At 46.0% G+C, this 15,683-nt stretch overlaps 1 protein-coding gene across 1 annotated transcript in view; it reads right to left on the reverse strand.

The window, feature by feature from the left end:
- The window catches only part of CDH23 (cadherin related 23), a 1,152,220-nt gene that overhangs the window by 363,603 nt on the left and 772,934 nt on the right, over positions 1-15,683 (reverse strand). Inside the window, exons 26-27 of the mRNA XM_078641088.1 lie at positions 10,445-10,582; positions 1,792-1,911 (exon numbers count right to left, since the gene is read on the reverse strand). Of these exons, the coding sequence (XP_078497214.1) occupies positions 1,792-1,911; positions 10,445-10,582 (258 nt within the window). The remainder of the gene's footprint in view (positions 1-1,791; positions 1,912-10,444; positions 10,583-15,683) is intronic.

Consider the following 15,683-nt stretch of genomic DNA (forward strand, 5'->3'; position numbering starts at 1 on the left):
TGATAAGTCTCTTGTAATTTTGGGTTCACACCTTGAAGGTCCTCTGTTTTAATTTTGTTTTTACTTTCTGAGCTGGCACCACAGGTATCTTTGACGTGATGAATAGCTCTCATGGTTTGTGGGGTGGTGCCTTGAAGGCCGTCATGAAGATACAGCTTCTACTCAAGACTTTATCAAGTTTGCATGCGTTACGGGCATTTTCAGATGTCCATGGGATGACGGAGGCCTTTGGAGTTTTCTGGAATGACACACACAAGTGCCTAGTAAATAATTACATTTGACTAGTTTTTGGTTGATGCCTCAGAGTTCCTCAGGGTTTCTGTCATGCCACCGGTGTCTCTGAGATCCTTGGAATATCTTGGTGGTGCTCTCGATGATAACTGCTTCTGGTGATGTCTTGGTTGTGACCTTTTTGGTATTGTAGGCTTTTATGATCTTGCTTAATTTCTGGATCAGTGCTTTAGAGATGTGTGGGATGATAAGGACCTTATACTGGATTGGTTTCTTGGATAGGGAGAGATTTGAGGGTGTGATGGCCCCTGATGGCTTCTAAGTTGGCATCTTAAGAGATACTGAGGGCGACGAGCACCTGAAGAGAGCCTCTCATTTTTTTCTTTTTGTTTTGGTGCTTTAGATGTGAAGGGGGTGAAAGCCTATAGTGATTTCCAAGTTAATACATAAAAGGTGCTCAGAACAAGAAAAGCCTCTTGTAGTTCTCTGGATTTGTGCCTGAGGGTTGCTGATGCATGCAATTCTCCTATTTGTTCTTATTTTTAGGTCTGGATTGAATTTGGTTGTCTTAAGCTGCCCCCAGGCTGCCACCTTAATGATGTTGAAGAGGAATGGACCATGCTAATTGTGGAGATGCAGGAGCGGGAGAAGGCTCTGCCAACAGCCGTGGAAAGGTCAGTAGGTTGTTGAGGAGTCTTGCACTTATCTCTTTATCGTGTACAGACTGTGGCTTACCTCCCTCTCTTCTGTAACAAGTTAGAGCTGCTGCTCCAGATCGCAAACAAAATCCATCATGGTGCACTAAGCTGTGAAGAGAAACTGACCCTTGCGAGGAATATCCTGCAAGCTGTGAGTCCTCACCTGTCTCAAATATTCCTCTAACGTTTGCTGTCTGTCCTCAACTACCTTCCTTTTCTGGTCCCATTTCTACTGCTCTGTGTGTGGCCTCTGAGTCCCTCACTGCATTTTCACATCTTTGCAGCTGTGCCCACTCTCTATCCTTCTGTTTCTTGGCTGTCCTTTCTCTGTACATTTGTTTCACTACTCTTTCCTCTCCTAGCACTTCTGGTTCTAATGTCCATCCTTTTTATTTGCATCCTTTGTTTTTTTCTCTGTCTTATAGCATCATTTCACTGTTCTCTATATTTGTTTTAAATCTTTAAATGTTTAGGTCGAGTCTAGGAAGCATGCATGCGCTGTCTGCAAGACCTGCTGTTATCTCCTCTATTGGCTTTTGACATGCCCATGAATTGCCATTTGTTTGTTGTTGTGCCATTTGAAATACGGGTTTTTATTGGTGCATTGGGTCTGATTCTCCCGCCTTTGCGTGCTTGGGTCACGCCCAGGTGATTTCACTCATTGTTTGCTTGCGTTGGCCAGCCCAATAAGTCCGGGGTTCCCCCTGGTCATCCTGATCTGCCTTTTTATTTTGTAGGCATCAACACCATTTTACGTGTTCAGGCAGTTTCACGGAGCAATGCTCACTTATCTTATTCAGAATATTGTCCTAAATAGAAAGAAATGAATTCCTATTATGCCATGTATGTTTCACACACTCACCTGTACAGAGTTTTCTCGACGGTTACTAGGAAGGTCTCCCGGGTTGTCTCTGGCAATAGCAGTCAGGGTGTAGAAATCTTTCTTCTCTCGATCCAAGGCTGACAGAATGTAAATATCCCCCTAAGTTTAAAAGAAAGGAATAGGAGAATTTCTAGAATATCAGTTACATTTGTGCCACAGTTCTCCCATATCACCTTGATGTACCCCTCTACTTCTTCAAAGGTACATTCTCACCACCAACTACTGTATAACAGGAGGAAACATAATGGTCTGTTCAGGATGCTCAGTTTATTTAAAATGAAATGCTTATATTTGTCATCTAAGTTGTTGTATCCTCTCATGGCCCCATGCGGTGGTCTATGGGGCCATGAGAGGATATTGTTATTGTGCCCCTGCACGATTGCCTATTATACTGCCACAGACTATATTCTTACCTGATTTTGCCCGTCCCTTCTATATATATATATATATACCAAGACTGATTGGACTTTTTACTTTTATCTTTGCCTTGTGAAAGCCCTAGGTGTGCCGTCATATGGACGAAACACGAGTCTGCTGCATCTGTCACATCAGACTCAAATCCTTATAATCACAATAAACACTTCGGAATACTAGAGAGGATTTCCACATTTATTATTGAAAATAGCCATTAGTTTTGGACACAGCCTGTCATTTGTAAAGTATCCACTAAAGCTACCCTAAGGTGAATAGGGTGGATACATTTAACAAAGATCCTTGAATCTGCTAACTGCTTTAGTCTTTTGGGAATGTTGGTCCTTCAGCAGCGCCAATGCCATCCGAGGGTGCCATGAAGAAACATTATTGGGCTCTGCTAGCAAGAAGTTGTGGGTACACTAACTGGTGACTTTCTCAGTTTTACATCACGGTACTGCTTAGAAAAATATTGGGACTGGATTTCTGTTCCTTTTGACAGGAAACTATACCATCAATTGTAAGTGGGAACATTGCCTTTAAGATTGTTTACCTCAAAATGGGCAGGTTCAGATAGTGCTATGTGTCCTTTTTGTAGTTTACAAGCTGAGTCTGTACTGCATGTCTTGTTTGTATGGCCTGCCTATGCCAAGCCCCATTCAGTATGGCCGGCACCCATTTATAGACAACTGGGTACCACTAGTCACCTTGACACCATGAGGATATTGAAAGGGGATACTTGCCCTTTCTTAGTCTACAGGATAGCAAAGTTCCTGGGAACTATGTGGTCGAAAAGACGTCATAGGGCTAATTTGAGCTAGATGTGGTGTAATCTGTGGGCTCTTTTATTAGCACATCATGGTTACGTACCAATGGATGTTGCATGATTTTGATTAACCAGGCAGTACTATTTTATGCATTGTCCTTTTATATAATTGCTGGTAAAGTTTAGATGTCTCGTTGTATCAAGTTGTTTTAATATGTTATTTATTTATTGTATTTGTATTGTTGGATTTTATTAGATATTTCATGTATTCTGTCAAAATAAAGATATTTGATGATACGCACCCTTAATTTCGAATTTGCCCCTTAATACAAAGGGCCTCATTTGGATGTTGGTTGGAATGCTTCCGACCGCAGGTCGGAGGCTTTCTGACTGACATCCAAGGTTTAGACTCTGACCGCCCTGTTACATAGATGGGGGTTGGAGTTTAAACTGGCCTGTCAAACCGACTAGCTTTTGACGGCTCTAGGAGCCTGTCGGCCAATTGTAAACTGCACATAATCCTAAATGGATGGCGTTTTCACCGTCCGGATTATGATGTCCGTTTCAGACAGGCTTTCCATGTTGGGCTTTCCGACATGGAAAGTCTGTCGGAAAGTGACTTTGGGGGCCCCTTGCAGGGTCCCCATCCCTCTGCGGCCTTCAACAATACAAATACAACTAAAATAGCAATATGCCATAAAAATAGGCCAATAAGTTGGAAAGGGAGACTATTACATCTAAAAGAGATTGAGCAAATATGTTAAGAAGAGGTGTAAATTGTTTCTATACATTGTATTGTATTGTATTGTATGGGATTTATAATGTGCCGGAATCACCCCCGAAGGGGTATCTCCACGCTGCAAGGAAGACAGAATACAGGTCAAGTACAAATCAGTACCGGAATAATTCAGTCTTCAGGAGTTTCCTGAATCGAAAAAGACTGGGGCATTTGCGCAGGCCCTCGGGCAGAGTATTCCAATATTTCGGGGCAAGGTATGCAAAAGTTCTGCCTCCTGTCGTAATTTCCTGTAGCGGGGGACCACAAGCAGCCCTTTACCTATGAATCTAAGAAGCCTTCTCAGACGGTAGAATTATAATGTATCCTCCAAGGAGGTAGGGCTCATACCATAAAGTGCTTTATGGGCGAGGCAGCAGAGTTTAAACGTAATTCTCTGGTGGATAGAAAGCCAGTGAAGCTGTCTCAGCAAAGGCCTAGAGGAGGTACGGGGAGGCATTTTGAGAGCCAAACGTGTGGCAACATTCTGGACTATCTGTAGTCTACTCAAAAGAGCCTTGTTTGCTGATGCCAAAAGAGCATTGCAGTAATCAAGTCGGCTAATGACCAGAGCTTGAATCAGAGTTCTTCAGACATATAGGGGCAGCCACTGAAACACTCTGTGCAAAAGACTCAGAGTGTGGTAGCAGGTCCCTGAGGTGGCCATGACTTGATCTCTCATAGATAAAGAATTATCCAAACGGACCCCTAAATTTTTTGCCATAAGTGAGGGGGTAGGAGTGGAGCCTAACACAGCAGGCCACCAGTTTGGGTACCAAGTTGTTTGAGCAGAGCCAAACAACAGGATCTCGATCTTAGCCGCATTTAGTTGGAGGAGGTTTTCTGTCATCTAGCCAGATATGGCTAGCATGCCCTCAGCGAAGCGATGTTCAACTAGCTCTGTGTCCGTATTAAAGAACAAGAGCAGTTGAATTTCGTCTGCATACAAATAGGGAGTAAATCCATATTCCCTAATAATCTTGGCGAGGGGGGCCACATAAACATTAAACAAGGTAGGACTCAAACAAGGAACCCCTTAGTGAGCTTCAAGGTATGGGAGCGAAAGGGGCCTAGATTAATCATCTGGGTGCGCTGGTCCAAAAAGGTAGCAAGTCACTTAGTGCCGGTCCCTGCAGACCAGACTCTCTCAATCAATACATCAGTTTCTGGTGAGAAAAAGTATCAAAGGATGATGTCAGATCCAAGAAAACCAGTAGCACTACCTTGTTGTTATCTAAAGCCATTTTTATATAATCTGTGACACCAATGAGGGTGGTTTCCATAGAGTGGTTGGGTCTAAACCTAGACTGGGAAGGGTCAAGTGTACCTTGCGATTCAAGATAACCCATCAGCTGGGTGTTGACGTACCCTTCCACCATTTTGATCGTAAGCGGCAGGAGCGAAATAGGGTGATTGTTGGCAATCACCTCAGAAGGCATCCGAGCTTTCTTCTTAATTGGTAACACTTGAGCAGCCTTCCATTCAAGTGGGAGTACCCTTCCTCTCAAAGAGGTGTTAAGGAAGTCACAGATGGAGGGGGCCAGGAGAGGGGCAAGTAAGGCAAACACATACGCTGACATAACATCTAAAGGAGAACCAGATTTCGCTGTTTTTAGCATGGCTTCAGCCTAGGCTGTCTGTATTGCATTCAAATGCTGAAGGCCATCATCAGACCTTCATAAGGTTGAGGGCCGCAAATTTGAAGGATCCAGGGGGTTAGACTCCTGAGGGAATTGATTATAGATTAAATATATTTTTTGAACAACATATTCAGCTATGTTGTCACATAGTACCTGGGAGGGGGGAATTTGTGAAGGTACAAATTGAAGGATTGGTGAAAGTGTTAAGAATGTTATAGAGTTCCTTAGTCGAGTTGCCCGCCTGATTGAGTTTCAAGATGACATGGGCTTTCCGTGCCTTTCTTAGATTCTTGTGATAGGAAGAGAGTGCTCTTTCATAGTTAAGTTTCTCCGTCTCCGTATGGGTTTCGCGCCAGTTTTTTCCAAACTTTTGCATTTAGATTTTTCATTATGTAAGTCAGGAGTGTACCAGACTGCAAATATTTTGTAAGTGTTTGTTGTCATTTTAAGGGACTAGAGTGTCTATCACTGAAGTGATAGCCTCATTGAAGACCCTAAGCTTATTGGCAATATCCATATGTTCATCGAATATGGGAGGCACTGTCACAACTTGCTCCCTGCATTCTTGTGTCCACCACCAGGGGGCTGAACTGTGTGACTCTCCAGTGTTCTAATGAGCTTCCAGACCCTCCCCTTCATGTATATACTGACTTCCAGCCAATTGGACACAACTTGGGAATTGACATCCATTCCCAATCGATGCTGGGTTTTGTGGAAGCTAGTCTGCTCATGCTGGAAACTCCATTACCTATAATCCCCTGCTCACTGCTTTGTCTTCACCCCTGCAGGCCAAGGATGGTTGGAGGAATTCAGCTCACCTGTGGCTAGCTGCTGCTAGCCTGCTCACACCTGATGTATGTAATTACTGTGAACTCTTTTAAGCCCCAGCTCCCTTCAGTCCATGGTTGGTCATTGTAGCTGTAGACCGGTGAGACCTATCCTTGTTCCAGTGTTTCCTGAGCCTTTGATATCCTGAGATTTAGTTATTCCTTGTTCCTGAGCTCCTGCTGTTTTCCTTATTCCTGAACTAGCGCTACCTTGTTTCCTGAGTTCCTGAGCTATTCCTTGTGCCTGAATTAGCACAGCACTTTGTTTTCTTGATTCCTTAACCTTTACTATTCTAGTATACCCGTATAGCCTCCCCTTCTGTATATCCTTTTCCAGTCCCTGCCTTTCTTCCAATTTCCTTGGTTCCAGTTCCGAGTTTGTTGTCTTTTTATTCTGCTGTCTTGCTTCTGTTGCCTAGTATGTTTGTTACCTGCTTTCTGCCAAGTGTGCCCTGTGATCTCCTTCCTTTCCTGTTAAGCACTCCTCCTTGCTATCTCCTTGTCTATTGTGCTTATGTTTAGTAATGACCCCTTGCTGTTACTGCCTTGCATGTTCCTGTTTGATCGTCAGGATCCGTGGGCTCAACTGACTTCCTAGGTGGTGTTTCTTGTTCACTGTGAGTATTGTCTTTGAATTACATTTATAACATCACCATAGGTATAACCTCCAGAGACCCTTCCTTTGCATGCATATCCCACATGTGGGTATTTGCAGTCAGTATCTGTAACAGCAATTGTGGGTGAGAAACTTACTGAGCTTCAGTCTGACAGTGTGGAGCTCCTGAGTGATTTACCCCACACTCCCCTTTATTGTTAATGTTGTTTCATATATATGTCTTGCACATTCGTCCTGGGTGTAGTTTTTCTGAATGCTAAATTGCCTCATAAGTGCCCTTCCTTTCTGAGTGCTAGCCATATTTTTCCTTCGTGCAGGTTTCCCCTTTGCATCTCTTTTCTCCTCTGACTTCTTGTATGATCCTGGGCAGCGCTGTACTCCTCTTTCTGTGTACGTTTTCTACCCAGTTCCCAGTCCTTGCCCAAGACCCTGACTGTATTCCCAACATAGTCTCGGACAGTCCCTGACAGGCACAAACGTTTTGCTAAAGTAGTCAGAAGTTACTTTATGCCATTCTCTTCTATGACTGTGTTGGGTGTACGAGGGGAACTTGATTTCTGAAGCAGCCATTAATCAGAAACAGAATCAAAGAGTTGTCTGACCAAATCACTAGGCAAAGGGGACCAGAAGATATGTAGGGTGAGTTAGTGAGTATGATGTCCAAAGTATGCCCAGCCGAATAGGTAGGGCCAGTACTGATCTTAGCAAGGCCCAAAGAAGCCATATCGGCCAGAAGATTAGCAGTCTCTATATTCTCACTATCTTCACTATGGATATTAAAATCCCCCAGTAGCAGAAAGTGTTTGGAGGTGATCCTATGAGGGGCAATTTTCTCCATCATCTTGAAATTAAAAATCTTTAAGCGGCCCTGGAAGGCGATATATAAGAGCACCCTTTAGACTCTCCTGGTGGTTCAAGTCAATTTTAAAAATACAAATTCCCATATCGTTATCGGAGGTGGAGTCAATGACTGCGACTCTCAGCACATCTTTTTATATGATGGCAACACCTCCTCCCAATTTTCTTTCTCTGTCCAATCTAAGGATTCGGTATTTATCAGGAAGGGCAAGAGCAATAGCTGGTAATGAGGAGGGTTTAAGTCAAGTTAGGAAGCTTAAGTCTGGGGAATCGGAACTCAACATATCCCACAGTTCAGTGCATGTTTGGGCATAGATCGCACATTCACTAAAAAAAACAACTCCAGGAATGAGTCAGGTTTGTTGTATGGGGCATCACTTGATTATGAGGCGACGCAGCCACACTTACCTGTGTGCCATGGCTATTATAGCAGTCTCTCCCTAAGATACCAACGGTAGCTTGTTTATCGATTGCGTGTTGGCGCCATCAACTGTTTAAATATGCGGGGCAAAGGAGACTAGAGGGAAGACTAGAGCCTCTCCTTCCTAAGATGGCCGCAGCAGAAGTGTAGTAAATGCTATCCGGTTCTCCCTCCACTCAAACAGCCAAAATTGCTGCCGTGGAACATGTTTACTACAATGGCCTAAGATGCCATAAGATCTCTGCTAGTTATAATGATCCATCACACTACTTCAGCAATTTGATGGTCTAACAGAAAATTATTTCCGCAATACATTCCAGTTGATGCATTTGTTAGCTCCCAAACACAAGAAAACACTGTATTTTTTTATCAGAAAAATGTGAGCAGTTAAACTATCTCTACCTGTAGGGGGGCCTTCTGCCTTTGCCACCGAGCCTGATAATTTAGCTAAGACCACCGGTCGGTCACCTTTTGAGCCCAAGTACAACTGATTACTACATATTCTGCAACCAACTGAGAACTGGACCTTTTGCAACTTGCAAGCCTACTCATCGTCAGCTCCTTCCAAAATGAAAATTCCTCCTTCATGTACTAGATGTACATTAGGGGTCAAATTGTAAGGCTTCTGTACGGCATCCTCACAGTCTGTTCTTTCTTGCCCACTCTTCTCCAAGTAGATGAAGATGCTGATATTTGGGATGGAGAAGTCAAGATTTGATATCCACCGTTATGCAAATGAAGACCCTAGGAGGATGAGAGTTCTAGTGCATTCAACAAGGACTGTTTAAGCAGAAGAAATGCTGATACACTGCTTAGTGGCTGTGTCATATAGTCTAGACAGTAGTCACATTATTTTTATTGGCTGATTTAGTTTGAATTCCCTCTGGATTTTTCCACTGTTTACCAATCTCATATGAGAGGAGTAGTGTGTTTTGTTGTTCAGGGTCTGATGTGATATCATGTTAGATTGTGGGAGCTACTGCTGAGAGGAATGATTGCTTAAGGTTGGAGTTACTCATATATTTGGATTTTCTCAGGCTTACAATGTGATAGGTCCAAGGTTCCTGTGACTGCAACTGCGTTTCACTTACTCAACCTCCTTTCTTCTGTGAAATCATTTCTAGATGATACGTGGGTCCTGAGGCAACTAGTGAATAGGTTGGCTGCTAGGATTGCATACTAGCAGCACTGAAGTATTTGAATATTGCTCTTGTTTAACTGATACACTTAGAGATCATTCGGGGGGGACAGCTAAACGTGATGGATAGATGTGACGAAGGATGCAGAATGAGGATTGGCCTGTGTATCATGAAGAACATCTGCCAAAAACAAGAAAAAAGAGACCATGGAGTTTATGGCAGGGAAAACTGTTAACCCTTTCACTATAAGTGTCCGCAGCAGCATTACTTTAACTTTTTACCACAATTTGGATAAATTAAATACATACCAAGTACGGGGTAATAGAGCGTAATAATTGAAGCAAAAAAGATAGGCCCAAGGCATCACTACATGTCATGCACATTGAGTGCAGTAATTTACATGGTACCTGTTAATGTTTGTCAGTTAGCATTCATCTCAAGGCTATGTTGTACTGTTGTTGTTTGTTTCCGAGGTTCTGCTTTTTTGCCATATTTGATAGCATGTCCTTTGTCACAGCCTTGTAGTTCCGCACTTTCTGCCACACTCTTTTTGTGGGGTGTATCCCTTCAATACTGCTGCTCTGTGGATATCATGTGTGCTTCATACCTCACCTGTCTAAGTAAACCCTTATTTCGTCTTCACTGGTTTCATACAGCATCATACATGGTTCAGGCATATGTCATGTAACCATAGCTGAAAGTGTGTGCCCTGTGCCTCTCCATAGTCGCTACCTTGTACTTGAATTGTATCTAATGCCATTGGTGTTAAATTGAGGGTCACACTCTTTACCCTCCATGTTTTATTGACGCAAGTGCTTTGCACTCACACATTCGTCATACTTGGCAATGTATGCAATGCACCAGCGGGCAGGATTTGTGACTGCCATTTTCTTCCCATAAGTGTTTTTTCCAGGTGGGCTAATATTATTCATCAGTTAGGTGGGTGTACAGATGAGTAGATGAGGATTTTAATTCACAGTGAATATTTTTGCTAGAAGAAACATTTGTTCTTCATCTTGAACATTACTCACTTTGTCTTTATCTTTTGTGTAATTAGGATCATTCCTACTGGCTCTTCCCATCTTTCCCAGATCATATCCCTTTCACAATCGTCATTGCATGAATGGTCTTGGTAAAGTCACCAGAGTAGAGCACAGTGAAGCGAATAACAGATCTTACCGTTGTTGGATTGATGCCAAATCTGCCCTCTCCATCCACCAGACTGTACTGGATGAGTGCAAAGCGTCCTGAGTCAGCGTCTGTGGCTGTGATCTGCAGAACAACAGTCCCCAGCGGTATGTCCTCAAAGACTGATTTCTGAGAATGTGCAAACATAAAAAGATGAGGAAAAGTGAAGAATTGCAACACCTTTCACCAGGCTAATATGGTAGTGGCCATCAACACCAGAGGTGTGAGAAAACAGACAAAGCAGACTTTTGGTAGAATTATGAATTTTTTCCCTATGATGGATCATCTACCAATATTGAGATCAACATATGAATTGGCTATAATTTCGCGGAGCCTTGAGTAAAGGCACACAATTTACAACATTGTCGTAGATCTAGCTAGCCAATGTTTTACTTCAAATCATCTGAGTGTCACATTACATACAGAGCACTGATTTTATGCAATTTAAGTTTCGAATGAAATAGGAAAAATATGCTTTACTTTTGTAATTGTGAATTTTCATAATGAATTGCAAATTAGAGTCGGTTACTTTGAATATTTTTGATGCCATCCAAATAGGCAGTAGGGCAATTTAACTTTGTGGCTTTGTCACTACAATTCTAACAACATTCACATAAATTTAAAAAAGGAAAACAAAACATTTTGTTCTGTTCAGTGCTATGTAACCAGCAATCGAAGTACAAATTAAATGCGCTCCATTTGCAAATTCCTAAACATTATAAAGTTTGACCTGTGGATAGTCAGATCCAGCAATACAACATGTATTGGTAGGAGGGTGAATAAAAAACAGTGCCGTCAAATAAATGTATAGAATTATAGATGGGTAACAGTGAATTACGAGGATGCGTATCACCTCTGGTTTCTGAGTGACGTTAAAATTCACAACGAGAGCGAAGCTCAAGCTGTCTATGATGTCATTCAGAAACACAAGGTGAAAAACATTCCCGTAATTCCCTTCTTAACCCATCTATAATTGTATGTTATGTATGGCCCCCCAAATCATCTGCCCTTGTTTCCAAATACTGCACAGGGGCAGAGGATAATGGGAGAGCTATACACAACATGCCCTCTCCGTCCTGACGCAAATATAAAAAATAAATATCTTACAAGCTATCCAAAACCCACTACCTTCCCTGCCTTCCTTCCCCCTCCTGCAGCTGTGCTTTTTGCTTTCAGTCAAAGCAGACATCAGTGCTGCCCTGACAGGTGTAGCGCTCTAGTGCTCCGAGGGTCTCGGCTGAGCCCCGGAAGCACTAGCACACATTGTAGCACTCTCTGGCCAGGCGTGGCCAGAGAGATATAAAATAAACGGGCGGAAGTGGCTCGGCACTTTCCGTCCAGACCAGTAACGTGTCTGCGCGTCCCTTATGTGTGAGAGTGTCACGTGTATGTATTGCGACCCCAGAGCATACGGGGTCTCTGTCCCCACACTGGCGACGAGGATGGGATCGGCGTGAATCCCATCAAAGAAACAGCGGACGGAGACGCCGAATCTCGAAGCGGCCTAGACTGTCGGCCCAACACCAGCGCAAGGGACCCAGCGACGAGGAAAGAAAGAAATCGCCTACCGGTAAGCAGCGTATGCCAGAAGCTGCGTGGGGACCGGCACCGGCGACGCTCCGAAGCTGAGCGGGAGAGAACGCTGGAGGGAGGCCCGACCGGCCGACTGGAAAGTGCGCGCATGCGCAAACGAGTGAGGCCGACGCAAGCCTCAAGCCAGCATCGCGGGAGCACGCGAACAGAAGCAAGGCAGCACGCCGGCCCAGCAACACCAGGCGCTGGAAGTAAGACGCCGACTGAGCGCGCATGCAGCAGTCCAAAGGGACAACAAGCCACACGAGGGGAAATAATAGAAGCAGTCCAAAGGGACAACAAGCCACACGAGGGAGAAATAATAGACCCAACAAGCACAAGGCAAGCCAAACCTCCAACAAGACAGCAATTAGAGCATTCCCCACTAAGGCATGTCGCTAACCCAAGGAGGAGCCACCGGAGGAGCCACAGGAGGAGCCGCAGGAAGAGCCACCGGAAGTGCCCCACAGGTGGCAGTGCCCCCTGTAGCACAGGCCCCGGCGCCCTCCGCACACGCACAGTTACAGGCGTTACCACCTTTCAGCGAGCTAATTGACCCAGGGACAGCAGCGCCCCGATGGGCAGTGTGGTTGGGGCAACTCAACAATTATTTTACAGCTACCCGAGAAAAAGACAACGAGGTGAAGCGATCATTACTTCTCCACTTCGGAGGCACAGAACTATATAAGTTGTTTAGACACCTCCCCAACACAGGTGCCGCCAATGACTTTGATGCTGCCGTCAACGCACTTAATGCACATTTCGACCCCCAACTAAACCCCCACTACGAGAGGTTCAAATTCAGACAAGCCAAACAACGTGAAGGGGAAACAATGGACGCGTTTCACGCTCGTCTACGAGATCTGATAAGCACGTGTACCGAGGACGACGAAAAGAAAGAAGTCACGGCACAACTCATCCAGGGCTGTCGAAACAAACATCTGCGAACATTAATTCTGAGGCAGCCGAGAATATCCCTCGACGAAATCCTGATCCTTGCTCGGTCCCATGAGCTGTCTGACGCCCGCGCCACCGCGATGGAGGCGGCCCTTAACCCTCACCATGAGGCAGGAGCTATGATCAAAACAGAACGAGTGGATGCCGTGCGAATGTCAAACCGAGGAAGCAGAGGTCGAGGGCCGGCGCGAGCACGACGCCAAACGCCGTGCGGCTACTGCGGCAGGGATGAACACACCCAAGATGGCTGCCCAGCACGTGGCAAGACATGTTCCAAATGCGGCACTCCCAACCACTTTGCCAGCGTGTGTAGAGGAGGACCCCGAGGACGGAACCCTTCAGGAAGGCGATCAGCAGCAGGAGCAGTCAAACAACTGTCACTAGATGAGCACTCAACGTCACGCTCCACTAAGTCACACAGATCACGGCAGCCGCAGTACGACGACTCGTCCACAGATGATGAAGACGAGTGCTACTTCGTGTCCTTTGTCAAGGAGCTGAAGAGAAGCCGACGACCGCAACCCAAGTGCCAGATACAGATCCACGGATCGCCAGCGATCGGAGTCATCGACACCGGAGCAACGGTGAATGTGATGGGAGTTCAACATTACAAAGCACTCAATCCAAAACCCGCACTCGTTCCCTCCAAAGCCAGGATCTTCACTTATGGCAGTCAGGATCCCCTCCCACTGCGAGGCAAGATGATCGTACAGGTCCGAGCAGAAGACCAGGAAGTCACTACCACGTTCCATGTGATCGACAAGGAGGCCGACCTGCTGGTTGGGAGCAACACGGCGGAGGACCTAGGCCTCATTGCCTTCGCAAACGCTGTGCGGGCGCTGCAAGTTGAAGACATCCTTCTAATGTTCCCCAAGCTCTTCACAGGCCTTGGCACCATCAAGCATCCACCCATCAAGCTCCACATAGACCCCACGGTGCAGCCAATCGCACTCCGACACCGGAGAGTGCCATTTCACCTGCGTGACGCAGTTGAACAAGAGCTGAACCTGCTTGAAACACAAGGTGTGATCGAGAAAGTCTCCGGACCAACGCCATGGGTGTCCCCCATGGTCATAGCCGAGAAACCGAAACAACCCGGAAAAATCCGGATTTGCATTGACATGAGGATCCCTAACAAAGCCATTCGCCGTGAACGACACCTCACACCTACAGTCGACGACATCCTGACTGACTTAAACGGCGCCCAGTGGTTTTCCAAACTGGACCTCAATGCCGGATATCACCAGCTGAGGCTAGCTGAGGAAAGCCGATACATCACAACATTCTCGACGCACCTTGGGCTGAGACGATACAAGAGGCTAAATTTCGGGATCTCATCTGCAGCTGAGATCTTTCAGAACACTATCAAAGAAATCCTCTCTGGGCTGCATGGAGTGCTGAATGTCAGCGACGATATCCTAATCCATGCCAAGACGAGCGAAGAACACCACCACCGGCTGAAAGCGACGCTACACCGACTGGCACAATATGGCGTAACCCTCCACAAAGACAAGTGCCAATTTTTCAAAAAGTCAATCGAATTTTTCGGCTATGTATTCGGATCTGAAGGAGTTGCCGTCGACCCACGCAAATCTGTGGCCATCAAGAATGCACCTGCACCCGCCACAGCGTCGGAAGTGCGCAGTTTCCTGGGAATGGCGCAATACTGTGCGAGGTTCATCCCCAACTTAGCCACGATTGCGGAGCCACTTAGGAACCTCACGAAAAAGGAGAGCGCATGGCGATGGACAGAGATCGAAGCCAATGCATTCGATCAAATAAAAACTGCACTGCTAGACAGCACCACGATGGCCTACTTTGACACCTCCAAACCCACCGAAATAGTGGTGGACGCCAGCCCGGTTGGCCTAGGGGCTCTGATATCTCAAGAAACCGAGCCAGGCACATGGTCGCCGCTAGCATTTGCGAGCAAAGCACTGACCTCGACTGAATCGAGGTACTCACAGGTCGAACGAGAGGCCCTGGCAGTAAAGTGGGCATGTGCCCATTTCCACTTGTATATCTCAGGACACCCATTCCGCATGATAACAGACCACCAACCGTTGATACCCTTATTCAAGGGCACCGCTCCTCATCCGCCACCAAGGATAGAACGCTGGGCAATCCAAGTGCAGCAGTACCAAATGGACCTCGCTTACCGCCCAGGGGCCAAGAACCCCGCAGACTTTTTATCCAGGCATCCCGGACCGGAGGAAAGCCGACACACGGAGGCGGAAGGCCCCACTGAAGAGTTTGTAGATATGCTGTCAGCTGCCTCGTGCCCTCAGGCCCTCACAGCAGAGGCCATAGTCCCAGAGTATGAGCGCGACGTGGTCGTTCAGCGGGTGGCAGATGCCATACAGACGGGCTCCTGGGAGAATTTTCTGCGAAATGTCAGCACATGGAGCGAGGAAGACCGTACACGCCTGTCACAATTCTGGAGAGTACGGCATGACCTGAGTCAAGCAAACAATGGCCTCATCCTCAGGGGCCACCGGGTGATCATCCCCAAGTCTCTTCAGGAAAGGGCGACCATCTTAGCGCATGAGGGTCACCAGGGTACCCGCCGGATGAAGGCCAGGATGAGGGAGAAGGTCTGGTTCCCGAACCTCGAAGAAGCCGTTGATACCGTGGTGCGTCAGTGCCGAGCATGCCAGATTACCAGCTCCGCGGACGCTCCCGCGCCCATCATCACAGAGGA

The sequence above is a fragment of the Lissotriton helveticus genome, chromosome 5_1, assembly GCF_964261635.1.
Source record: "Lissotriton helveticus chromosome 5_1, aLisHel1.1, whole genome shotgun sequence".
NCBI lineage: Eukaryota > Metazoa > Chordata > Amphibia > Caudata > Salamandridae > Lissotriton > Lissotriton helveticus.